We start from the raw sequence: 25,640 nt of genomic DNA on the forward strand, positions 1-25,640 counted from the left end.
AGTAGAAAAGTCAAATTAGTAGCAGAATAAGTAGTAAAAGTAGAAGCAGTAGTGGTATTAGTAGTATAGGTAGTAGTGGAATTAGAAAAGTAGGTCAAAGTAGGTCAAAGTAGGTCGTAGTAGGTCAAAGTGGAAGGAGTTGAAACATGAGTTGAAGATTTTCCCCAAAATTAATGGGGTAGAAAAAGAGGAATAAAAGAGTGGAAAAGATAAAAGAAAACTAGAACAAACACAGTTTGAACGAGTCAAATCAGTTACACATTCCTAAAGGGACAGATCACTGTCACACATTGAAACTCTTTCAGTTTCCTTTATCTTCATCTGAGATGAAACTTGCAGTCATTGATTTTAACTTAAATAATCTTATTTAACTCGATACCTCAGTGCGTTCAAATCAGATTGTGTTTATAGACCAAGTATTTAAGTATGATTTATATATATTTTTTCCATTATGTGCATCACCTTTTGAATTCCAAAATGATATATCTGTAAGTTTTTAAAGTAATATAGTTAAAAATAAAACAGCTTGAAAAACAACTTCCTTCACAAAATGCATTTATTCAGGTTCAACAAAACATGTCATTAAAACGCTTAAATACATAAAATTTATTTTTACATTAAAATTTAAAACACAATAGTCGGATATAAAACAACTCATAAATAAAGCGCCCATGGTTTTTAAAAGTATTTTCGGGAAATCAAGTGTATACTGCCGCCTGCCTGCAGACTTGAGTATTACATGCATGGAGTTCCAAAGCGACTCAAAACCACTGGTCAGTCTTCAGGAGGCAGGAGAAGGTCCTGGTCCTGGTCCTGGTCCTTCAGCCACAGCAGCGGAGCAGCTGCTCGTCTACAGAAGCGAGAGAACTATCAACAGTAAGTTGAGTATTTGCCAGAAGAGAAGAGAAGTCACTGACCGTCCTTGAAGGTGACGATGAAGATGATGATGCCGGTCAGCAGCACCAGCATCAGGACCACAGTGGTCAGCAGGAAGGCTCGACACGCCGGCTGACTGGTCAGTCTGAACAGACATCCGTCCTCTCCTGCGCCGGACCGGGCTGGGGGGCTGGGGAGACCGACGTCCAGAGAGTGACCCGCTGCCCGCGGACCGAGCCGCAGCTGACCTTCACAGGATGACCTTTGGTGGCAGAAGTGTGAGATGAAAACATCTTCTGTGAGAACAATGTTGACAAAATGACATCGAGTGTCGGTTCTAAACACGCACTTGTCACAGGAGCGTCACATTACTTTGTCTGGACCAAACTATTCATTTATTGTCCGGCAGGGGGCAGCAACAGAGGCGACGAGGTCAAGACAAAACTGGTTTATTCAACTCATGTATGATTTAATACTGGACACTAGTATAATCGTATTAATAGAATCTTTTGTCCTTATTGTAAAGTAACATTTGTTGTTCTTAAAATATATATATATTCTTTAATTCATGTCCTTAATAATGGTGACTATTGCACATGCAATACATTTATTTATTTATTTTTAAAATGTGATAATACTTCAGATTAAAAAAAGTTAAAAAATTATTTATCTTTAACCATTGAATCAAGTAAATATTACATGTTAAGTCACCCAATTATTTTAAAAATGTTTGAAAAGTTGCGGGGAAGTTCACAGAACCAAAAAAAATGTTCGATTCTGAAATGTTGATTAGCATACATTTTACAAATGTTCATTTTTCACCAATAGATCATTTTATTATTATTATTAAATATTTAACCCTTTCTATGCCAACTAGAGCCTAACAAGTGCAGATTAAAAGGGTTATTTTTACCAAAAATCCAATTCATTCCAATCACTCATTTTTTCTACCAACACTTATGTTGACTAAGCCACAAAAAAAATATATGTCTGTGAAATAGTCCAATTAAAAAAAAGAAAAGGCTAAATGCCCTACAAATGAAAGAATGTTAGCAATATTATGTTTTTTAATCTACACTAAAATACTTAATTGGTCAAATATATCTACTTTACTTCAGCACTGCAACAGTTGAACAAATCAAAGTAGTTCTTAAACAACTGATAATTTGACAAATTTTAAAGTTTTCTTCATCTTCTTTCAAAAAGACACTTAAAAAAATTGCATGAAAATGAACAAACATTCATCTAAAACTCAAAAAAAAGAACAGATTACTCTTAAAATAATCCCAACCCTTAGTAAACACGAGGACAAGTAGAAAACGAGTGGAGTTCTGTGTGAACCATCACTTTAATCTACGACTCTCTCCACCAGGTAACGTCGCTGACCTCATGAAACTATTCTGACCTTTTGACCTGCAACTTCCCTTTGCTGCGCAGGAAGCGGATGCTGTAGACCCTCTGCATGGCGGTCGGCAGGTACGCCAGCACGTCCGAGTCCGTGGCCAGCTTGGGCAGCCCCAGGACGGGCAGGGGCGTGAGGCTGCGACACAGCGGGCACTGGACGGCGTCGGGCGCCGCCGACTTGACGTTGATGCGGGCCAGACACTCCAGGCAGAAGGTGTGCCGGCACCGCAGCATCTTGGGGCAGCGGAACACGTTGTTGAACTGGCTGAAGCAGACGGAGCACTCCAGGTCGGGGCCGGGGTCAAGTGACGGACAGACGTCGGGCGAGCAGCTGATGATGGACAGGATACAATGAGGCGGCGCCGGGGACCCCAGCGTGGTCTGCACCTCCGGGTCAGTGAGAGTGTTCTTTGGCGCGAGACCTGCAAGAGAGTGCAGGCCTGCTGTGTGGAGGGTGAAGAGGGGGGGGCTGTAGGGCCGCACGCACAGATCCGGGGCAGGATATTGAGGTGGACTTGGTAGAGGGAGGCGAGAGCTCAGGCTGGAGGTGTCGTCTGGATTCATGGCTGCACACTTGAAGGACTTGTCATGGAAGAAGATCAGCCTCAGCCTGGAGTCGATCTGACATTTAAACAAAAAAAATCATCAAAATCAAGTATTTATGTGGCTTAATTTAATAAAAGATCATTCGTTTCTTTCAAAAGATCCTCTGCTTTGATCAAATGCACAAACCCTTTTTAACCATTTTACCATTGAAATGTTACTCGTTAGTTAGGTTACGTTTGGCATTTCAGTTACATTTGCACATACAACTTAAACATTTTTTTTTTTTTATTAAGTTTATTTAAAACAAATACTATAAATAGATTCCAGTATATATCGACACTATTTCGCCAAAGAGCTCAACAGCTGAACCATAGTGGCGCTAGTTTAGAACTAAATTGATAAACAATATTTCTTCCAACATCGATCGTCAAAACAACTTTACCTCTTAGTTCTTCTGATTTATTTTTTGATTTCTTCTTCAATCGGCGCTTGTGCTCGACTCGGCGTTGCTGTTGACAAAAGTAGCTTCAAACGAGTCCAATCAGATCCGAACCACCTGCCGGGTCACCTGGGCCGCACAGGTGAGATCTGTGAAGCTCATTAGAAACGTCGTTGCTGCGGTTTCCAGACGACTTTGAACGTCTCACCACTGTCACGATCAAATAATACGTTAATATGTATCATTAAATGTGTTGTGATCTTAGATATATATTAGATATTAGTGTGATTAAATCAAACACCAACATGAGTCCAATGTAATAATGTTGTTTTAAAAAAAAACTACAGCGCCGCTCTCTGGTCAGCAGCAGAATGACAGTACAGTTAAATATAGACAGAAGAAACTTTATTTATTTCATGGGAAAATTCCTTTGATAAATAAGTGCAATATCAATCAATAAGATCATAAATTAGAAAAAATATATATGAAAATAAAATTATGTAAATGAGAATATATGCGAGGTTAAATTCGGAAAAGTTGTTTAATTATACTGTAGTTTGTCTTAAAGCAGCACTGGTTAGTTTTGGGTACCTTAATATTTTTGTACTAAAATAACTTGTGATGACAACTTTAAACTAGTTGAGTGACTTGTATACCCTGACTTGAGACGTTTTATTTTTTTCACAGTAAAAGTTAAACAAAAACAAAGTTAAAGTTAAGTTATTTACAAAGCCGTCATACATCTAATTATCCACAATCTTATTCATTACCTCATCAGTATCATCTTTCATTCATCAATGCAAGTCTGGAAACAGAACATTCGTCAAATTGCTGCAAACCGGGACATGTTCAGCGAGTGCTCATGGGAAATGTAGTCTCCCGTCGGGATAAACATCACTTTAGTCCACTGGCGTTACTCGAGGAAAACTAGCAAAGAGCTGCTTTAACTTCGACTCGGAGTAAAACATGTTTTAAAGTTAAAGGGAGTTTGAAAATGGTAAATATTTTCTAAGAGTCCCAATATCAGCTTCGTGAGACAGCAGCGGCACTTATTTCTGGATGTTTAAGACCTTTTTAAGCTTCCAAGAAAGAAAAAAAAAAAAAAAAAACCGAGTTGTAAAAATCCACGTTAACCGTGACAGCTGTGTGCAAGTACGACGTTGGAACACTGGAGGGCGCCAGAAACACACAACTCCAGCGTTTAATTAATCAAGGACTTATTGTAAAGAAGCTTTAAGTTTAAATTGCAAATACACTTTTCCCTGCACAACAAATCCCAAGACTTTACACACAACTGATCTCTTGCAGTGACCAGTGGAGATACAAGTTGATGTAGTTAGTGTGTTGCTGAACTGCAATAGTATTTAAATAAGAAAAAAACTTGAACTGCATTAGTTTGGAGGTTCATTTCTTTATTTTTACGGCAACTTCTTAGAAACATTTGCGGTGGACGATAGATGGGCCAGACTCGTCGTACTCCTGTTTGCTGATCCACATCTGCTGGAAGGTGGAGAGGGAGGCCAGGATGGAGCCACCGATCCAGACGGAGTACTTCCTCTCTGGGGGTGCGATGATCTGCAGAACACAAGAAATGAAAGAGTGCCTTTAGTTTTAAACTTTAGTTCCAATTTTCACTTATGTGCATTCATTTATCCATTGGAATTTTAAGATTAAAAAAACAAGTCAAAAAAAAATAAGTAGGCTTTGACAGCTAAGAGGACTTCATATACATTCAACTTCCATTAACACCTTTTTAGGTGCAACACTACATTTGGACCCAAAACTATTTCGCAAATGGTTTCACTGTAGTTAAAAGATTGTCCACAAGAGGGCGGCATAGCATGAGCCACAAGGTACTAGAAGGGAATCCAACCTTAATCTTCATGGTGGGTGGAGCCAGGGCTGTGATCTCCTTCTGCATCCTGTCAGCAATGCCGGGGTACATGGTGGTGCCGCCGGACAGCACAGTGTTGGCGTACAGATCCTTACGGATGTCAACGTCGCACTTCATGATGCTGTTGTAGGTCGTCTCGTGGATGCCGGCAGACTCCATACCTGAGCAGGTGAATAGTGTGAGGCGTGTCTTTGGTCAAGAACGTCTATGCTCGAGTCTTACCGAGGAAGGAAGGCTGGAAAAGAGCCTCTGGGCAGCGGAAACGCTCGTTGCCGATGGTGATGACCTGACCGTCGGGAAGCTCGTAGCTCTTCTCCAGGGAAGAAGAGCTGGCAGCAGTGGACATCTCCTGCTCAAAGTCCAGGGCGACGTAGCAGAGCTTCTCCTTGATGTCACGCACAATCTCACGCTCAGCTGTGGAGAGAACGCAACATTCAAGCTTCCCAAAGGAGGACAGAGTTTCGGGGGGGTCCGGTAACTCACCGGTGGTGGTGAAGCTGTAGCCCCTCTCGGTGAGGATCTTCATCAGGTAGTCGGTCAGATCTCTGCCGGCCAGATCCAGACGCAGGATGGCGTGAGGGAGAGCGTAGCCCTCGTAGATGGGCACAGTGTGGCTGACGCCGTCACCAGAGTCCATCACGATACCTGCCAGGAACGTCAGTCAGAAACTGCAGCAAGACTTCGACTGGAGCCGCAAGAGTCCTCACCTGTGGTACGACCAGAAGCATACAGAGACAGGACGGCCTGGATGGCCACGTACATGGCGGGACAGTTGAAGGTCTCGAACATGATCTGCGTGAAGACAAGTTTGCAATCACACATTGGACTGAAGAAGTTTGTTCCCATTTCAGTGCAAGCAATAGTTTATCCTAAAATAATAATCTGTCTTTTCATCCGAGTGTAGAAATTGTTGCAGAAATAAGTACATTTTAATCTTGTTTTAAGCTGAAGATCCAGAAATATTAGTCTAAATCCTTCACATGCACGTTGACACTCAATGAATTTGAATGACTTGAGGCCGAGCCTGGAGCTTCTGCTAAAAACTTAAAATATAGACTTTTGGAAACAATTCCTTGCGTTGATGCTTCAATACAAGATGGACGTTACAGTCGAGCAGTATGGAGGCATTTAGATGTTTTAAGTGACTTTTTGGACAACGATAACTGAGCTCCAGTCACTACATTAAAATGAACAAACATTTGTCCACAACTCTAAAAAGGAACAGATTACTCTGAAAATAATCCCAACCCTTTAGTCGACATGATGGTGAGTAGAAAATTAATGAAGTCTGGGTTCAAGGAAGTTTAAAACACTTAATTTTTGATAAACGCTACACTAAACCAAAACTGATAGTCTTTAATCACATATGTTTAGGCACAATTTAAACAAATGTTTGTTTGAACAAATTATCAACATCAGTTTATTCTAATAAAACTGGTCCATAAATCCCACCACTTGTTGCCCTGTAGAGCTTTGACATAAAATGTTGGTTAGACATTGAAGTTACTTCTGCAAATGTGTGGAGTTGCTACATGATGCGAGTAAAAGAACTTCTGCCCTGGTGGTTAGAGGTGTATCTGGTTTTGTAAGTTGTGAATTTTTTTTTTTTTTTTTTTAAATACATTTTGTCAAATTCGGACTCATTTTTAGATTCATGAATTGTGTTGTTTCAATGGACGTGGAAACTCACCTGTGTCATCTTCTCTCTGTTGGCTTTGGGGTTGAGGGGAGCTTCAGTCAGCAGGACAGGGTGTTCCTCGGGGGCAACACGGAGCTCGTTGTAGAAGGTGTGATGCCAGATCTGGAAAACGTGAGAAGATTCCTGAAGCTCCAGCACTATGGATGTCATGGAGAGTTCATGGGTCCTTTACCTTCTCCATATCATCCCAGTTGGTGACGATGCCGTGCTCGATGGGGTACTTCAGGGTCAGGATACCCCTCTTGCTCTGAGCCTCGTCTCCGACGTAGCTGTCCTTCTGTCCCATTCCAACCATCACACCCTGAAGAAAACAAGTGTTAAGTAACAAGTTCAGTCAAGAGCAGTCAGCGAGTGTTGGGGTACCTGGTGTCTGGGGCGGCCCACAATGGAGGGGAACACAGCCCGGGGGGCATCGTCTCCGGCGAACCCGGCTTTACACATGCCGGAGCCATTGTCCACAACGAGGGCAGCGATATCTTCGTCCATGTCTGAAGAGCGTGGAGACAAAACGGTTCAAGGATCGACGCAACTGTTCAATATTTGCTCAAAGCGAACCCATGACTGCGCCCTCTTCTGTTGACTGTTCAAACAAGAGCGTCACCTCACGAGAGAACAAATGACACCGTTTTAAAGGCAGGAACAGAGAGAGAGCAGTTATGTTTCCAACAGAAACGCTCGAGTGACGAGTAACTGTTAAGGTGTGACAACGACGTGGACGTTTGACGAACGAACCACTACAGGTGTGACTCGCAGGTGAAAACGCGACGACTTTACTCGGAATTTAACGCTTTCAGAAGTTCATCATACTCCATCAAGTATTAAAACGAGTATAAACAAAAGTTATAGAGGAGAGTGTAGTAGTTTAAATACATTTCACTAGATCATCAAAAACTGTACAGGCAGCAGATTTAAAAACAATACGCGGAGATAACAACCGACTAAAGCTGAATTATTAGAAAAATAATAAAGACTAAAAATGTTGTTTTTTTACCTGCGCAGGTGTGTTTGAAGAAGTCTCGCCGGTGAATGTAGCCCAGGTGCGCTCAGGTGTTGCACTGAAGCTTTTTATATGCGTTCTCCGGTCTTGAGATGCTCGTTCCATATAAGGCAACGTTCTTTAATAGAGCCACCTGATTGGTCCAGGTTGAGCGCACAGGTTCATTGAAAGACAGCTGCGATTGGTGGAGACAGGAATTTGCTTAAGTGGGAGAGGGCGAGGCGGAAGTCCTGAAGCGATTTTTTTTTTTAAAAGAAAGAGAAAAAAAACATACATTTGGAAAGAGGCGGTGATGAGCTGTCAATATAAAATCCCGCAAATAGTTAAAAAAAAAAAAAAAAAAGGCAACTAAAGGCTACCTTTTTGCAACGTCTGCTTCTTGGGTCAACTTCCGGTTAATACTCCATGATGACATACACACTTAAAAAAAAAAAACACGTCTTGCACAAACATTGACATTTCTAACATCTTTGTTTTTTCTGTTTTGTTTTTTACTATTAGAATAAAATAAAGGCAGTCTAATAAATTCAGAATAAGAAAATAGGATTTTGTGATGTTGTGGGAATTGCAATAAAGTTTGTAAATAAAAAAAATTACATAAAAAAAATAACTTGTAAATCAAAGTGGAACGGGAAGGTGCTACTTGACAATATTTAATATTCTACATGAAATGTACTTAATAAAATAAAATCAGGGTCCTGTAGACTAAAGTGAGCAAAGTAAAACGTTAGCGTTCTTATTGAAAGTCATGTGTTTTTAATACGAATTGTTTGAAAATAAATATTTAAAAAATATATTTAATGTTTTTGTTGTTGTGTTTTAATATGTGTTTCAAGAAAAATACAATATATATGAGAAGATGACGTATATATCTTCAGTCCCCTCAACTTTATCAAATTTTCCCCGCTTGTTTATGATTGACAGATTAAGTATCACTTTTACTGTGTAAATAATAATTTTTATAGTTTCACATATGCTTCATCAATTACTCAACGCAAGAGCCAGTAAAAAAATAAACATAACAAATATATATAATGAGAAATATAACCAATAGAAAAGACAAGCCCTCTATTGACCTCAAGTTTCATCTGCTAACCTTCTAACCTTAAAGATAATTCTGTAAAAAAAATGTTAAAGAAGTTCAACATTTTACCTCCTTTTTCTTGCAGTTAGTACGACTGCATGTTGTTTCAGTTAATGAAATATACTATTATTCTCCGCCTCATTATCTGGCTGCTTCATGTCAATATGTCTCCCCTCTTTTTTTAAACTTGACAAATTGTTAATTACCGACTGGCTATACCTTTTTATTTACCACTGGTATGTTTCATTGTTTTGTGCTGTGGGTTCAGTGTTGATGAGTTGTGACTAAAGAAATGTCAAAATGTCCTCATCTTAAAAACAAGTTGCGTTATCTCTCTAATTTCTAAAATATTTGAATTGTGATGCAGGAGCAGTTTACTCTGAGTCTCTCGACTATATAAACACTATTTTTAAGTATAAGACAAGGGAGAACAAAACTATTTTTTTGTTCACCATCAAAAGGTTGAGATGGTACAAATGACCCGAATCAAACTTGAAATATAGATGTTTGATTTGGATGGATGAATGGATGGATGGATGGTTAATAGATGGATGAATGGGTAAATGGATGGATGGTTAATGGATGGATGAATGGATGGATGGATGGTTAATGGATGGATGAATGGGTAAATGGATTGATGGAGGGGTGGGCTGATGGCTAGATGGATTGATTAATTAAATGAATGGATAGAGGGATAGATGGGCGGGTGGATGTATGGATTAATGTGTAAATAGATGAGCTGTAAACCAAATCGCACACTTCTGCACTTACACTTAGTATTTTGAGTGCACAAGTGCATCCCAATTAGCAGTGTGCAAAAATGTAGTGTGCAATGAGCACTCAAATGGCCAGAAAATTGAGTGTGGATCGATGGGCACTTTCCCCCCTTAACGGCCGCCATCTTAGTGACGTAGATGACGCTTAACTGAAGCTACGACACGTCTTCAGAGCAGATACCGGCATAAATGTCTAGAGAAAAAAACACATTTTTTACCACAAAACAACACAACAACAGCAAAGACACGATGAAACAATTGAATAACTTGTTTCTATTGAAGAAAAGTTTTGTGTCGGCGATAGTGTTCCAACTTCCAGCTGTGATCAGCGTTAAAAAGTAGTAGAAGAAGAAGCTGTCGAGTCATTTCCGGTAACTGTGGAGCGGCAGAGTTTGAGCTGAGACAGTACTATCTGGCCAAGTATGTGCACGTCTTAATGTGTACAAGAAATACCTACAAATAAAGTCAAAGAAGAAAAGGAAAGGGAAGAATATGTGATGCATACAAAGAGAGTTTTTACCCTCTATCGAAGTAGAGTAAAGGTGAGAGAGGACTTCCTTGTCTGGAGCCTTGTGATGCTTGCAACCCTAATCTTTTTCATTATTCTCTCAGCCAGTAATCAATGACTGTTATTGAACTGGTGTATTTTTGAGAGGGATCTGACGAAACACACCTTGACGTTGTTGTGTAATGGCTTTTATTATGGATAACAGTATATACATCTAACTCTTGACAGTGAATCCGTGGGCCGGCTATGTTGGACTGAACTTTTGTGAGCAAACACAGCACATAGTTGGGTGAAGTGTAAACACACAAGTCATTCAGTGATAATACTGTTTATTTTGACCTTTAGCGCCAAAAGCAGGAGTTGCTGTTAGGAGCAAGGTAACAGTCGGATCTGTAACTGTTACATTGTAAACATGCAGTTGGCAACATTGTGTGTGTTCGGAGGTTCGTGTCCTTGACTGTCGGGCTTCTGGAGACTTCTTAGAAACATTTGCGGTGGACGATAGATGGGCCAGACTCGTCGTACTCCTGTTTGCTGATCCACATCTGCTGGAAGGTGGAGAGGGAGGCCAGGATGGAGCCACCGATCCAGACGGAGTACTTCCTCTCTGGGGGAGCGATGATCTGGAGGCAGATGAAAGACTCCAGTTAGACTCTTGCAAGAAATGATTAAATTGTTGTCGCAACATTTTCAAAAAAATAAGCTGTACCTTAATCTTCATGGTGGGTGGAGCCAGGGCTGTGATCTCCTTCTGCATCCTGTCAGAAATGCCGGGGTACATGGTGGTGCCGCCGGACAGCACAGTGTTGGCGTACAGATCCTTACGGATGTCAACGTCGCACTTCATGATGCTGTTGTAGGTCGTCTCGTGGATGCCGGCAGACTCCATACCTGAGCAGGTGAATAGTGTGAGGCGTGTCTTTGGTCAAGAACGTTCATGCTCGAGTCTTACCGAGGAAGGAAGGCTGGAAAAGAGCCTCTGGGCAGCGGAAACGCTCGTTGCCGATGGTGATGACCTGACCGTCGGGAAGCTCGTAGCTCTTCTCCAGGGAAGAAGAGCTGGCAGCAGTGGACATCTCCTGCTCAAAGTCCAGGGCGACGTAGCAGAGCTTCTCCTTGATGTCACGCACAATCTCACGCTCAGCTGTGGAGAGAACGCAACATTCAAGCTTCCCAAAGGAGGACGCAGAGTTTCAGGGTGGTCGGGCAACTCACCGGTGGTGGTGAAGCTGTAGCCCCTCTCGGTGAGGATCTTCATCAGGTAGTCGGTCAGATCTCTGCCGGCCAGATCCAGACGCAGGATGGCGTGAGGGAGAGCGTAGCCCTCGTAGATGGGCACAGTGTGGCTGACGCCGTCACCAGAGTCCATCACGATACCTGCCAGGAACGTCAGTCAGAAACTGCAGCAAGACTTCGACTGGAGCCGCAAGAGTCCTCACCTGTGGTACGACCAGAAGCATACAGAGACAGGACGGCCTGGATGGCCACGTACATGGCGGGACAGTTGAAGGTCTCGAACATGATCTGCGTGAAGACAGGTTTGCAATCACACATTGGACTGAAGAAGTTTGTTCCCATTTATCAACTAGGAAACTCACCTGTGTCATCTTCTCTCTGTTGGCTTTGGGGTTGAGGGGAGCTTCAGTCAGCAGGACAGGGTGTTCCTCGGGGGCAACACGGAGCTCGTTGTAGAAGGTGTGATGCCAGATCTGGAAAAATGTGAGAAGATTCCTGAAGCTCCACCACTATGGATGTTACGGAGAGTTCAAAGCACCGGCCTGTTTCTTTACCTTCTCCATATCATCCCAGTTGGTGACGATGCCGTGCTCGATGGGGTACTTCAGGGTCAGGATACCCCTCTTGCTCTGAGCCTCGTCTCCGACGTAGCTGTCCTTCTGTCCCATTCCAACCATCACACCCTAAATAAAACAGATGTGTTAAGTAACAAGTTCGTTTTCAGTCAAGAGCAGTCACCGAGTGTTGGGGTACCTGGTGTCTGGGGCGGCCCACAATGGAGGGGAACACAGCACGGGGGGCATCGTCTCCGGCGAACCCGGCTTTACACATGCCGGAGCCATTGTCCACAACGAGGGCAGCGACGTCATCATCCATGTCTGAAGACAAATACACGAAATTACATAAAACAAAGAATTAAATGACCTTTTAAAAACAAAAAGGGTTTCCAGGTCACCGGTTCAAACAGGAAGAACATTCGAGATTGCATCTGTAACACTTTCAAGAACCAGTTCTGTTTTTCAGGCGTGGCGACCTGAAGTCGTCGAACCGGATAAACGTCACTCATGTGACCATGCAGAGCTCTGCGAGTTTGTGACAAGATCAGGCTTGACAGGAGCTGCTCTGGTTAACTTGGAACATTCGTCCTGATGTGTTTGTACATGTTAGAAGGAAAAGCCTTATAAGGCAATTGAAGAAACGCAGCAGGGCATTTAGCGGATTAACTGTTTAACTGTAAAGAATCAAATGCACAAAAGTAGATTTGTTACAAGAAGAATACTTTAAGAATACTACTAAGTTAATTTTGAACAATGATCATTCAATTCAGAGTAAATACTTCTCGTAATCAAACCTCACGGCCAAACTATTTCACAGTCATTCATCCCTGGTGTGTCAAGCAGGAAGTGCTGATGGAATTGTCATGTCATCAAATGTAACATCTTCAATTGACGTATTGAACAGTCGGTTAGGTTTGCCTTCTGGGAACATTTTGGGAGTGGATGGAGCTGAATTGGGGGGTTGAATATTTGGGGGTTCTGTCCAGGCACGATTGACTCGAGGCAATACCACTATCTGACCACCTTGTTGTTTGGTCGCTGACAAGGAGAAGGAACTGGATGAACTCGTCATCATTTTTACATTTTTGCGATTGTTGTGTTTAAAATATAACAACGCTTAAGTCAATGATTTCTACATTTTGAATCATTAACCGATCAAACCCTTGATATATTGACTTAAATAATACTGGCTTGGACTTATTATTCATGTATCTCAGGATCAGACCTGACAAATCAAGCCCAGATAAACGCATTCACTCAATGCCCTGTAGATTACATGAGCAGAGCCTAAGGTTTATATAAAGGTTATATATAAGTTTATACTTAAACTAAAGACTAGTTTAAATAGTTTTAAAGTATACAAAACGGAAGACAAAATAGCAGATTTGCAACAAAAAAAAATGAAGAAATTGTCAAAGAATTACAGTTGAAGTAAAGAGGATGCTCTTACCTGTACAGGTATTTTTGGGGTGTGTCGAGAGGAGAAGTCTTGCAGGTATTGCTCTTCTGCAGGTGAGCTCAGTGAATGCAGCACGAGGAAAAGGACAGAGCCGGTTTTATGTAGACTTACCGGTCTGTGAGCCATAGTTTTCCAAAAAAGGCAACGTTCTCTAGACAGGTGTGCTGATTGGTCCAGGTGAACAAGGAGAGAGAGTTTCTACTGGCGGAGACAGGTATCTGTTGTGAAGTGTGAAATGTATAGGAGGGGGTCACACAGAGAAGACCTGCAGGGCTTATTAGACAAAAAAAATTGACGATCGAGCTCGATTGGCTGGTCAAACTGGAGCAGTGAGTTTGTTTAACTTTTTTTTTTTAAAGGCAGAACAAGGCAACAGATACATTTTAATTAATTTTGGCAGCTCTAAGACACGTCACGAATCTTAACAAACCAGATTTTGACCAGAAACAAGTGTGAGATGTGGAATGTATCTCGGTATGATTCATTGGTTTTAATGTGTTGCAATTGTATTGTGAGTTTGTGTGTGTCACCGATGATTACATGTGTGTAAAATTAAAAAGAAAATTAAAATGTAGCCATGGCACTAATTCAAAAAGCATTTAAATCCAACAAGAAAAAAAACACACACAGATATTGAGAACTGCCACTGTGTCCCATCTAGCGAGATGATCTGGAGAAGACAACCACTTGGAGGGGGCCCCAGAGCAGATGCAGGAGGGATTGACTCTGTATCAACTAAAACGGTTGATGAATAAAAGACTTGGATCTTTGAGGTTGGCTCTGAATTATGACCCACTACGACCTAATCTGGCTTCTTTCTGTGCATCTAAAGGCGAATTTCTCCCCATGTTTGCTCTGGAAACGCTGGTTTCTTTGGTTTTGTATTTCCTTTATTTATTAAAGAAGACAACGATCAGGTTTAGCAGAAGTTTCACTTGAGTGACAAGAATGAAGTCAAGACCAGAATATTCATCTGAAACTTTGAGCACCTTAGAGGTCTTCTCTAGCGACAGTTGCAGTGAATGGAAGGACTTCCATTGTTCTACCCCTGAGTTTTGAAGACACATCTTGACTGAGGTTTTTAGATCCAGTACCAGTGGGTACATGAGGCATTTGTTAGCTTGGTTTCAAGTTCCTATTAAGTGTTACATTTCTTTTGTTTTTTGCCAATGAAAGTTTTGAAAAGTGAAACTAGGTAATTGGCAGAGGCATGCACAATCTTAGTGCTTGTCCCGTTCCTATTTTACTTCTAGATAATGTGAAATGATCTAAATAATGGGTAGCTAGCATATCATGAAGTTGATCATTTCCTCTCATATAGAATACTAATCCACCTTAAAATCTGGTCCATCTTGCTTTGCAAGGTAACAACCTCGCCAGGGGAGCCTTGTTTAAAGCTCAGGCAAATGAGTTTGATCAAGTGAGGACTTATAAAGCATTTAAATCTTGTATTTCATTTTTGTAATCGTTTATTTTATTTTATTTTCTATTGTGTCCACTGGTCCAACTCTAACAAAAGCTTTAAATTTTTAGTTCTGGACTAAATTCTTTATCTTGCCCATCAATGTCAAAATGCTTTAATAGTGAATTTATTCCATATATATATATATATTATTGTTCCATATTTCCAAATGTTATATTTTTAAATAAAGTGACCCTGGTCTAGAAAGGCGCTTTATAAATAGACATTAATATATATAATATTGGCTAGATTAGCACTGGGCTGCAGTAATTGGGATAGAGTCGATTGCCTGTCATTTAACGGGGTATTTGGAAAATGGAATTTGGTGACACTAAAAAGAATAATGTTTTTAAAAATGAATGTATGATGTGGGAAAATCTTGCAGATAAGATTTCCTTTTAAAAATGGCTTGTCCACGATGATTAAAAAAATTGCAAAATTGGATGCAGGTGGAAAAGGTGTGTATAAGAAAAGGTGGAACACACCTAACAGATGTTACTTGAATAACTTAAAAACATACTTATTTTTTGATCCAATAATATAATATTTAGAAATTGATTCAACTTGAATAGACCCAATGAGACCTGCTTATCTGTATTTAAACTCAAATGAATCTCCAGTGATTAAAATGAACCTTTTTTTAAATTTTCTCTTTCTGTTTAATGAAACCAACCGTGTATTTCTGTAAATTGAATGATAAGTTGAGCAGTTAAACATATCTTTTGGCTCCAAGTGACTTTTAATAGTGATGTACATGAGAAAGGTTGTCGCAAACTGCCCTAACAGGAAGTAGAAGGCACTTCCATTCTGGAATGTTTCTCCATCCAAACATCCGGTCACTTCTGGTAAATATTGTGGACTTAAAAGTTGTGTAACTTTTCCTTCACAAAGCAAATGTCTACCTGCAGGTGTCCACACCCTGAGCCTGCACAGACACGCCAGTTCCCGTGACATTTGTCTGTCACACTGACGATGGGAAATGTTCCCTTTATTTCTTTTGAGCCAATGAAAACTCAAGGATGAACTAAAGACATGTTACTGGGGGTGGTCCTTCCCAGGAGCCCGGCCTCCTCCCACCTTCAGGTATGAGGCTTCGTTCCAGTTGTCCTTGTATGGAATTGAACTGCGGTATAAGTGAAGGAGGGATTCCTCGCTATGATGTAACACCTACTTTTCAATATTCACCAGGTTAATGGAGCCAAAACAATCATGTCAGTGTGGAGATGAATGTAAATGACCTGATTGTGAAACTTAAAGTCAACTCTGTGGACCATGTTCATCTTCTAATGCATGCAACCTTTGACCTAAAAAATACATTTAGTGCTTGCTTTATTTTCGAAAGACAGAGGATCAATAAGACCCACTTGAATACAACTCTTTGATTTGAAACTAAAATTCAAAAAGACATTCATCTTAATCGTGGTGAGCTCACTCTTTTAGGACTTTGACATCAAGAATACATTTGTTGATTCATGTCTAAGGTCACGTGGGTTCACCTCTGATCTCTCTGAGGTTAGCCTAGATTCCAGCAACAAGTTTATCCTCATTCAAATGCATTGTGAGATTTACACTGATGGACTGGGATCTTCTGCTAAAAATAAGATGAAAGTATATTTGTTTTTCTGAAAAAAATCCTAATTTCGAGGCTTCAGTACAAGATGTACGTTACAGACGAGCAGTATGGAGGTATTTTGATATTTTTAAGTATCTTTTTGGATGAAGACGAAGACAGCTCCAGTCTCTACATTAAAATGAACAATAAAAATGTATCTATAACTCTAAAAAGAACAGATTACTCGTGAGGGTGAGTAGAAAACGAGTGAATTTTATAATTTATTATAAAATAATTCTTAAATGTGTGGAAACAGATTATTATTTCACATTTCACACTATTAACTGAGTGATAGATGGCGCTGCTGCCGCTTGTCCATACTTGGAATAGGGCTGCTGTTAGATTCCACAGCTATCGGACCCCAATTTACTTTTGCCTGCAGGGCATGGAAGCAAAGTTACAACAAATGTAGAGTTCAATTCCTGGAGTTCAATAAAAGTTCTGCCCTAATTGTTTAATATAAAGATTTTTAATGCAACGATCTAAGATTAAGAAAAAAAAAATTAAATTCAGGACAAAAGATGCTCTTTTTTTTAATTAAACAGCTCATAGTAACATAGAGATTGAAATGTTTACAGGTGAAAAATCTCGTTTCTCAAATAATTTGGACATTGGTTGAGTTCGAGCAGAAATGTGGAGAGTGGTTATGTATTGTACAAAATATATATTCGTCAACCTCTCATGGGTTAGTAGTAGTTGAAGGTCTGAATTCTAGCAGACACTTAAGACCTTAAGACGCTTCTATTTGTTCAGGCTTTTCCTTGATTTTCTGGAACTCCTGTTGTGTTCTCAGTTTTATCTTGATCTTTAAAATATATACTTTATTGAGTATTGTTTTGATTGTTTAAGCGCTTTGTGACCCTGGTCTAGAAAAGCGCTATATAAATATGAATTACTTACTTCCTTACTTACTTACACTGTATACCTTCAAAATATAGAAAGATATAAAGTGTAACACAGTAGTAAATGTAACTTAAGACGGACAGATGTATACAGGGGATCATATTAAATGTGCATTAATCTATGTTTTTTTTAAATACCATAATTAATCTATTAAAACTGACATTTTAATTAACTAACATATTGTTAGAAAATGAGAATTTGTAATTAATAGTGTGCTAGTTTTGTGTGGGTGTACTGGACATAGAAAGTTGTCCAGTACACATGACATGAACCTCTTTTGCTACACTCTCAATAAAATAAGGGGGAAATGATGCAAAAAGTTTTTTTTTTTCTGACAAAAATGTGGATTTGTATTTAACAAATGAAATGAAAAAGGTGGAATTTTCCATCAGATCAAGTGTAATTATTTTGAATCAAATATACATGAGTCAAATGGGAAGAAATACTAATGGGAAGATATCAAATGTCCTAATCTGGATATCTCCATAAGCATGAGCACCAGCAGCAACCAGTTGAACTCCACCACTGGTCTGTCCCAGCATGCCAGTGTAGAGCTCTGGTCTGTGATCATCATCGCCCTGGAGCAAGGCAAAGTCAACATTGTCCACATTCTCCGGCTGGTTCGGGCCTGCTCAGGGGCCTGCTGAGTTGTCAGTCCTCGTCTGAAGAGAACAACCAATTTACATGCTTCGGCTCAGTGACCATATACGGTGTGACTAGAAGATATTTCATTTTTAAATCTATTTAGAGATAGATAGATGGACTTTATTAATCCCTCTGGAGATCTCCTTTGGGAAATTGGTGTTGCAGTTCAGACACAGATGATAGATTCATAAAAACAAGAACAAAATGAAGAAACTGATACAATGATTAAAATAGAATTTAATAATCTTTTCACTCCACTCCTGCCTCCAAACTCAGAATTATATCTGCTTCTCTGCTCACTGATGATGACTGTCATTATCCATGATGGACAGTAGTTTGTTCAGTGATCTCCTCTCAGCAACTGTCACCAGTGAGTCCAGCTTCAACCACAGAACCAGCCCTTCTGATCAATCTGTCCAACCTGTTGACCTCCTCTTGGACACATTTCCACCCCAACACACCACAGCATAGAACACCGACCACCACAGACTGGTAGAACATGCAGAGGAGCTTCCTGCAGATGTTAAATGATCGTAGCCTCCTCAGAAAGTACAGTCTGCTCTGAACTTTCTTATAAACATGGTCTGTGTTGCAGGACCAGTTTACTGTCCAACTTATAGTTATCGACTATCTCCACCTCGTCACTCTGATGGACACTGGACGTGGCTTTGTCCTGGACCTCCCACAGTCCAAGACCAGCTCCTTGGTCTTTGAGGAGTTCAGCTGCAAGTTGTTCCTCTCACTTCAGTCCACAAAGTCACGTATCAGACTCCTGTACTCGTCGCTGTTGTCCCCGATGCATCCAACAATGGGAATGTCGTCAGAGACTTCTGGACAAGACTCAGCTCAGAGTTGTAACAGAAGTCTGAAGTATATATGCTGAAGAGGAGCCAGAAGTTTGAGGACCAGCCGTTCCAGTGTCTTCATCAGCTTAAACTTATACAAGTTTGGATGACTAAGTGACAAAACTATGTATGTTATGTATATCTATGTAAGTTTTAAGTTTAAGTTTTCATTCAAATCAATTATTCATTATTGTGAATTTAAAAAAGAACATTTTGGAAGTATTTATTTTAAAATAATCATTATTATTTAGAATTATTGAGTTTGTCAATGCTGCTGATTTTGATTTTTCTGTCTTTCTTTTACTGAACGGAAAACTATACGTAACAGATGATCATTCATTTAATCTAAATGCAGACATTGAACCCAATTATTCAAACCTTCTTTTAACGATTCATGTGGTTGTTTACATGACCGTTGCTGCCATCTGCTGGTGAGTGTCGAGTGTTGAACTGGAAAAAAACCGCGACAATAACCGAGGCCCTGCGAGGACAGATGGGAAGGTGAAGTCGGTGAAGTAAAGGTGAAGTCGGTGAAGTAAAGGTGAAGTCGGTGAAGTAAAGGTGAAGTCGGTGAAGTAAAGGTGAAGTAAAGGTGAAGTCGGTGAAGTAAAGGTGAAGTCGGTGAAGTAAAGGTGAAGTCGGTGAAGTAAAGGTGAAGTCGGTGAAGTAAAGGTGAAGTCGGTGAAGTAAAGGTGAAGTCGGTGAAGGAAAGGTGAAGTCGGTGAAGGAAAGGTGAAGTCGGTGAAGGAAAGGTGAAGTCGGTGAAGGAAAGGTGAAGTCGGTGAAGGAAAGGTGAAGTAAAGGTGAAGTCGGTGAAGGAAAGGTGAAGTCGGTGAAGTAAAGGTGAAGTCGGTGAAGTAAAGGTGAAGTCGGTGAAGGAAAGGTGAAGTCGGTGAAGTAAAGGTGAAGTCGGTGAAGTAAAGGTGAAGTCGGTGAAGGAAAGGTGAAGTCGGTGAAGTAAAGGTGAAGTCGGTGAAGTAAAGGTGAAGTCGGTGAAGGAAAGGTGAAGTCGGTGAAGTAAAGGTGAAGTCGGTGAAGGAAAGGTGAAGTCGGTGAAGTAAAGGTGAAGTCGGTGAAGGAAAGGTGAAGTCGGTGAAGTAAAGGTGAAGTCGGTGAAGGAAAGGTGAAGTCGGTGAAGTAAAGGTGAAGTCGGTGAAGTAAAGGTGAAGTCGGTGAAGTAAAGGTGAAGTCGGTGAAGTAAAGGTGAAGTCGGTGAAGGAAAGGTGAAGTCGGTGAAGTAAAGGTGAAGTCGGTGAAGTAAAGGTGAAGTCGGTGAAGGAAAGGTGAAGTCGGTGAAGTAAAGGTGAAGTCGGTGAAGTAAAGGTGAAGTCGGTGAAGTAAAGGTGAAGTCGGTGAAGGAAAGGTGAAGTCGGTGAAGTAAAGGTGAAGTCGGTGAAGTAAAGGTGAAGTCGGTGAAGTAAAGGTGAAGTCGGTGAAGGAAAGGTGAAGTCGGTGAAGGAAAGGTGAAGTCGGTGAAGTAAAGGTGAAGTCGGTGAAGTAAAGGTGAAGTCGGTGAAGTAAAGGTGAAGTCGGTGAAGTAAAGGTGAAGTCGGTGAAGGAAAGGTGAAGTCGGTGAAGTAAAGGTGAAGTCGGTGAAGTAAAGGTGAAGTCGGTGAAGGAAAGGTGAAGTCGGTGAAGGAAAGGTGAAGTCGGTGAAGTAAAGGTGAAGTCGGTGAAGTAAAGGTGAAGTCGGTGAAGTAAAGGTGAAGTCGGTGAAGTAAAGGTGAAGTCGGTGAAGGAAAGGTGAAGTCGGTGAAGGAAAGGTGAAGTCGGTGAAGTAAAGGTGAAGTCGGTGAAGTAAAGGTGAAGTCGGTGAAGTAAAGGTGAAGTCGGTGAAGGAAAGGTGAAGTCGGTGAAGTAAAGGTGAAGTCGGTGAAGTAAAGGTGAAGTCGGTGAAGGAAAGGTGAAGTCGGTGAAGTAAAGGTGAAGTCGGTGAAGTAAAGGTGAAGTCGGTGAAGTAAAGGTGAAGTGGGTGAAGTAAAGGTGAAGTCGGTGAAGTAAAGGTGAAGTCGGTGAAGTAAAGGTGAAGTCGGTGAAGTAAAGGTGAAGTCGGTGAAGGAAAGGTGAAGTCGGTGAAGTAAAGGTGAAGTCGGTGAAGGAAAGGTGAAGTCGGTGAAGGAAAGGTGAAGTCGGTGAAGGAAAGGTGAAGTCGGTGAAGTAAAGGTGAAGTCGGTGAAGTAAAGGTGAAGTCGGTGAAGTAAAGGTGAAGTCGGTGAAGGAAAGGTGAAGTCGGTGAAGTAAAGGTGAAGTCGGTGAAGTAAAGGTGAAGTCGGTGAAGGAAAGGTGAAGTCGGTGAAGTAAAGGTGAAGTCGGTGAAGTAAAGGTGAAGTCGGTGAAGTAAAGGTGAAGTCGGTGAAGTAAAGGTGAAGTAAAGGTGAAGTCGGTGAAGTAAAGGTGAAGTCGGTGAAGTAAAGGTGAAGTCGGTGAAGTAAAGGTGAAGTCGGTGAAGTAAAGGTGAAGTCGGTGAAGGAAAGGTGAAGTCGGTGAAGGAAAGGTGAAGTCGGTGAAGTAAAGGTGAAGTCGGTGAAGTAAAGGTGAAGTCGGTGAAGTAAAGGGGAAGTCGGTGAAGTAAAGGTGAAGTCGGTGAAGTAAAGGTGAAGTCGGTGAAGTAAAGGTGAAGTCGGTGAAGGAAAGGTGAAGTCGGTGAAGTAAAGGTGAAGTCGGTGAAGGAAAAGTGAAGTCGGTGAAGGAAAGGTGAAGTCGGTGAAGTCGGTGAAGTAAAGGTGAAGTCGGTGAAGTAAAGGTGAAGTCGGTGAAGGAAAGGTGAAGTCGGTGAAGTAAAGGTGAAGTCGGTGAAGGAAAAGTGAAGTCGGTGAAGGAAAGGTGAAGTCGGTGAAGTCGGTGAAGTAAAGGTGAAGTCGGTGAAGTAAAGGTGAAGTCGGTGAAGGAAAGGTGAAGTCGGTGAAGGAAAGGTGAAGTCGGTGAAGGAAAGGTGAAGTCGGTGAAGGAAAGGTGAAGTCGGTGAAGTAAAGGTGAAGTCGGTGAAGTAAAGGTGAAGTCGGTGAAGTAAAGGTGAAGTCGGTGAAGGAAAGGTGAAGTCGGTGAAGGAAAGGTGAAGTCGGTGAAGGAAAGGTGAAGTCGGTGAAGGAAAGGTGAAGTCGGTGAAGGAAAGGTGAAGTCGGTGAAGTAAAGGTGAAGTCGGTGAAGTAAAGGTGAAGTCGGTGAAGTAAAGGTGAAGTCGGTGAAGGAAAGGTGAAGTCGGTGAAGGAAAGGTGAAGTCGGTGAAGGAAAGGTGAAGTCGGTGAAGGAAAGGTGAAGTCGGTGAAGTAAAGGTGAAGTCGGTGAAGTAAAGGTGAAGTCGGTGAAGTAAAGGTGAAGTCGGTGAAGGAAAGGTGAAGTCGGTGAAGTAAAGGTGAAGTCGGTGAAGTAAAGGTGAAGTCGGTGAAGTAAAGGTGAAGTCGGTGAAGGAAAGGTGAAGTCGGTGAAGGAAAGGTGAAGTCGGTGAAGGAAAGGTGAAGTCGGTGAAGGAAAGGTGAAGTCGGTGAAGTAAAGGTGAAGTCGGTGAAGTAAAGGTGAAGTCGGTGAAGGAAAGGTGAAGTCGGTGAAGGAAAGGTGAAGTCGGTGAAGGAAAGGTGAAGTCGGTGAAGGAAAGGTGGGAAGGTGGAGAAAAAACATGCATCTCTGCTCCCAAAGGGAAGGACACAAAAACACCTTTGAACATAGAAGTACATATTCAGACTCAAATAAAAACATAGCTCTAAAAGTCATACTGAATATTTCCAATATTCGTATGCCATTAAAATGCTTACACTTTCTTTGGTTTAAATAATGGTCAAATAATGGTAAATAATGGTCCAGTGACCTGGAGCCAAACTTGCAAAGACTGTGTAGATGACAGTGGATTTCAGGAGGCGAACCCCCCACCACTGCTCCCCCCTCACCATCAGCAACAGTTCTGTGACAGCCGTGGATTCAATTTCCTGTGAACAACGATCTCCCTGAAGTGGGAAGTGAACATCACCTCTATCCTGTACAAAACAAAATAAAAATTCCATAAGGAGTCACTAACAGCCGAAAAGAAAAGTTCTGTGTATAATGTCAATATACACATGAAACTGATTTAATTTGAAGAAAACAACTTAAAAAATGAATGAAATAATATTGAATTATTGGGAGATATTACTAACATGTGAAAGGCGCTTTACAAACAATAATTACTTACGATGGTGCTGCTGTTGAAGGAGCGGTACTGCCACCTGCTGTCCTACTGAGCTCATTGCATTTAATGCTATTTTAGATGCAGAAAAAGTATTGAATCATACATTTAATCTGGGGAAATTATATTGGGTAAAAAAACGAAATCACAATAGAAATAACATAAGGATTGGTAGAGGTCTATGGTTTCAATCAGAAATAAATGTTGACAGTGATGGCCCCAGCCAGACTGATCAGTTCGAAGTCAGACAGAGAAGATGAAGATGAAGTAACTTTGTTGGTGCGCTTCAGTACTCAAGCAGTTATATTCTTCAGCAGTCAGAAAAAAAGTGAGTAATTTAAAATGAGGCTTTTAGCTTTATTTGCTGATTTTTAGAGTAAAAATAAAGTTTTGAAAAATGTCAGATTTTTTTCATAAAGTTAAACACATTTATGAAGATGAACTTCAATACCATAATGTCGTATTTCACATCATAAGTTTGAGTAGGTAGAAGGCAAGGATTGTTTTCCTGGTTCAAGCATTTTAGTGAACGCACTTTGGTGATGGTGCTTCTGCCAAGTTTTTGTGGGTAGGGCGAAGGGATGGTGATGGAAATGGAATCCAAGATATGTTGAATAACAAGAATTAATCTTGCACACTAAATTAAAGAGGCACAATGCTTCTGAGTCTTGTGCCTCTTTAAATCAAAAGATGAACAGGCAAACAAACGTTTTCCATTGATTTATAAGACTGTTGGTTTCATTTTTTGATTAATTTATTCAAAAAATGTAAAGAAATTAAGAACCTATCTATCTATCTATCTATCTATCTATCTATCTATCTATCTATCTATCTATCTATCTATCTATCTATCTATCTATCTATCTATCTATCTATCTATCTATCTATCTATCTATCTATCCATCCATCAATCTATCCATCTATCATGGAATCATTTAAATTGTTGCTCTGTGTTGCTGTTTTCATAGTTTTCAAGGGTGCAATATGAGGAGACTTAGATGGTATGAACTTTTTGCCACCAACAAGTGAGTAAAACTGACCCATAAATTGTTGATTTATGAGTCACTAGAATATAAATGTATTTTATGACTGATAAAGGCTATTCACCAAATGAAGTATGGAGCACTTTCTCAATGATATTTCCCTTTTTAGAAAGTTTCTGTTTTCCCCAACATTTGAAATTGTGTCTCAACAACAATCTCTTCTAGTCTTTCAGTGTCAGAACTGAGGGTTGCTCTGCTGGGTAATGGCCCACACAAAAGAAATATATCTTACTGCCAAACACTGAACCATGAGTTTCAAGAGTTCCGTGAAGACTAACTCTTGCTCATTAACACTCCAGATCTGTATAACAACAACATGACAAGTCTATCTTCATATGATGACTTTGTAAAATAGTTTGTGGAAGTCTCTGATCCAGGGCCTCATGTTTTCCTGCAGGTCCTCCAGCCTGACGACTTCAAAGAGCAAGAAGAAAAATGTTCAGCAGGGTTCGTGAAATGTTCAGTGAGAAGTCATTCCATCGTGTTCTAATTCTGAATAAAGAATCCTTCAAGGATGGCAATGCTCAGAAAATGTCAAAACAGATACCTTCACAACTTCACACGTCGGGGTTGGATAGCAAAATAAAACAACAAAGAACATGTCAGCCAGGAGAAACAGAGGATTCAAGACAGACACAGAAGTCTCAGTTTGACAAATGTACGTTATACTAACAAAATTATCACCAAACGTACTAACGATATCATCCTCAGAAACACCAGAGGATGAAATTCAATATACCTACATATTGTTCATTATTTACTGCTATGTTACTAACATCACTATTATGTTTAAATCTAAGAAAAAAACTATTTTATACCAGTCAAACAAAACCCTCTAAATTGCCCTTTAATCAAATTAAATACAACTGGTTTAAAGTGGAGGTTTAATATTTGTACTTTTGATTAATTTTATGTTGAGGTTAACTCTCCCATGATTTTATTGGTTGAATTATTTTTACAGAATGATTTACAATATGAAATGTAGATGTTTGTTGTACACAGGTTTCTTTTTGTGGTTGAATAATACAATAATATATGAATCTCTTTGAAGGTTGATCTGGATCTCTTTTTTCAATTTAACTCACACATCTCTAGGAATAACTTCTGATTTTGTTTGTGTTCGAGGCCATCTTGCCCCAATTTTAGTTTTTATTAGGAGGGAATGCAACAAGACAAAACACCCTGCATGAATATATAAAGGATATTTAAGGCCACATAAGGACAGTGACAGGATCCCAGATCCGAGGAGAGCCAGTCACAATCTTAAAACGTGAAATTGGAGACAATCCGTCTTCACTGGAACCAGGACCGAAGGACTGAACTTTTATACAGCTCTTCTTCCTGATTTATGTCTGCCAACCAAAGCCCCTCCACTCCTGACTATTGGTCAATTGGACCATTCTTAATGAGACTTTGAAAATTATGATATTTTTAAGTCATTTAGTACTTGTTTGGCCACTTGGCGGTGCTAGTTGACATTCCTATTTAAGTATTGTACA

The 25,640-nt window shown here is 40.5% G+C and overlaps 3 protein-coding genes and 1 long non-coding RNA gene across 6 annotated transcripts; 1 reads left to right on the top strand and 3 right to left on the bottom strand.

The window, feature by feature from the left end:
- Positions 1 to 774: 774 nt before the first annotated feature.
- LOC148090026 (uncharacterized) lies at positions 775 to 2,844 on the bottom strand. The gene is made up of 3 exons (XM_087790368.1): positions 2,282 to 2,844; positions 914 to 1,138; positions 775 to 850 (listed from the first exon to the last, which is right to left on the bottom strand). Exons 1-3 carry the CDS (start codon positions 2,842 to 2,844, stop codon positions 775 to 777), a joined length of 864 nt encoding a protein of 287 aa, XP_087646494.1.
- A 1,812-nt stretch (positions 2,845 to 4,656) lies between these two features.
- LOC148090027 (actin, cytoplasmic 1-like) lies at positions 4,657 to 13,556 on the bottom strand. 3 transcript variants are annotated; one of them, XM_087811374.1, is made up of 9 exons: positions 7,850 to 7,972; positions 7,222 to 7,346; positions 7,031 to 7,159; positions 6,850 to 6,960; positions 5,867 to 5,951; positions 5,643 to 5,804; positions 5,382 to 5,573; positions 5,139 to 5,320; positions 4,657 to 4,840 (listed from the first exon to the last, which is right to left on the bottom strand). In XM_087811374.1, the coding sequence occupies exons 2-9, from the start codon at positions 7,342 to 7,344 to the stop codon at positions 4,697 to 4,699; spliced, it is 1,128 nt and encodes a 375-aa protein (XP_087667500.1). In that variant the 5' UTR covers positions 7,345 to 7,346; positions 7,850 to 7,972; the 3' UTR covers positions 4,657 to 4,696. The 3 variants fall into 3 exon arrangements, with proteins under 3 accessions (XP_087667500.1, XP_087667491.1, XP_087667483.1); XM_087811365.1 differs by lacking the exon at positions 7,850 to 7,972 and adding an exon at positions 13,467 to 13,556 and having other exon boundaries at positions 5,382 to 5,804; XM_087811357.1 differs by having other exon boundaries at positions 5,382 to 5,804; positions 7,850 to 7,973.
- On the bottom strand, positions 10,396 to 13,595 carry LOC148090028 (actin, cytoplasmic 1-like). The gene is made up of 9 exons (XM_087811385.1): positions 13,467 to 13,595; positions 12,213 to 12,337; positions 12,014 to 12,142; positions 11,822 to 11,932; positions 11,663 to 11,747; positions 11,439 to 11,600; positions 11,176 to 11,367; positions 10,933 to 11,114; positions 10,396 to 10,846 (listed from the first exon to the last, which is right to left on the bottom strand). Exons 2-9 carry the CDS (start codon positions 12,333 to 12,335, stop codon positions 10,703 to 10,705), a joined length of 1,128 nt encoding a protein of 375 aa, XP_087667511.1. The 5' UTR covers positions 12,336 to 12,337; positions 13,467 to 13,595; the 3' UTR covers positions 10,396 to 10,702.
- Positions 13,596 to 14,589: 994 nt separating this feature from the next.
- On the top strand, positions 14,590 to 25,389 carry LOC148090029 (uncharacterized). Its single transcript, XR_015710676.1, has 3 exons — positions 14,590 to 15,782; positions 15,846 to 16,020; positions 24,539 to 25,389. It is a non-coding gene; the product is annotated as an uncharacterized LOC148090029 (long non-coding RNA).
- Positions 25,390 to 25,640: the final 251 nt, after the last annotated feature.

This window comes from Callionymus lyra, chromosome 1, assembly GCF_982586985.1.
Source record: "Callionymus lyra chromosome 1, fCalLyr1.hap1.1, whole genome shotgun sequence".
Lineage (NCBI taxonomy): Eukaryota > Metazoa > Chordata > Actinopteri > Syngnathiformes > Callionymidae > Callionymus > Callionymus lyra.

Coding starts and splice junctions, on each gene's coding strand:
- LOC148090028 (XM_087811385.1), bottom strand. CDS start 12,335: ATGGATGATGACGTCGCTGCCCTCGTTGTGGACAATGGCTCCGGCATG. Junction 11,601..11,662: donor TGCTTCTGGTCGTACCACAG/GTGAGGACTCTT, acceptor CGTTCCTGGCAG/GTATCGTGATGGACTCTGGT. Junction 10,847..10,932: donor CACCCACCATGAAGATTAAG/GTACAGCTTATT, acceptor ATCTGCCTCCAG/ATCATCGCTCCCCCAGAGAG.
- LOC148090026 (XM_087790368.1), bottom strand. CDS start 2,844: ATGAATCCAGACGACACCTCCAGCCTGAGCTCTCGCCTCCCTCTACCA. Junction 1,139..2,281: donor GGGAAGTTGCAGGTCAAAAG/GTCAGAATAGTT, acceptor CTGCCACCAAAG/GTCATCCTGTGAAGGTCAGC. Junction 851..913: donor GTCACCTTCAAGGACGGTCA/GTGACTTCTCTT, acceptor TCGCTTCTGTAG/ACGAGCAGCTGCTCCGCTGC.
- LOC148090027 (XM_087811365.1), bottom strand. CDS start 7,344: ATGGACGAAGATATCGCTGCCCTCGTTGTGGACAATGGCTCCGGCATG. Junction 6,961..7,030: donor ACTGGGATGATATGGAGAAG/GTAAAGGACCCA, acceptor CACGTTTTCCAG/ATCTGGCATCACACCTTCTA. Junction 4,841..5,138: donor CACCCACCATGAAGATTAAG/GTTGGATTCCCT, acceptor TGTGTTCTGCAG/ATCATCGCACCCCCAGAGAG.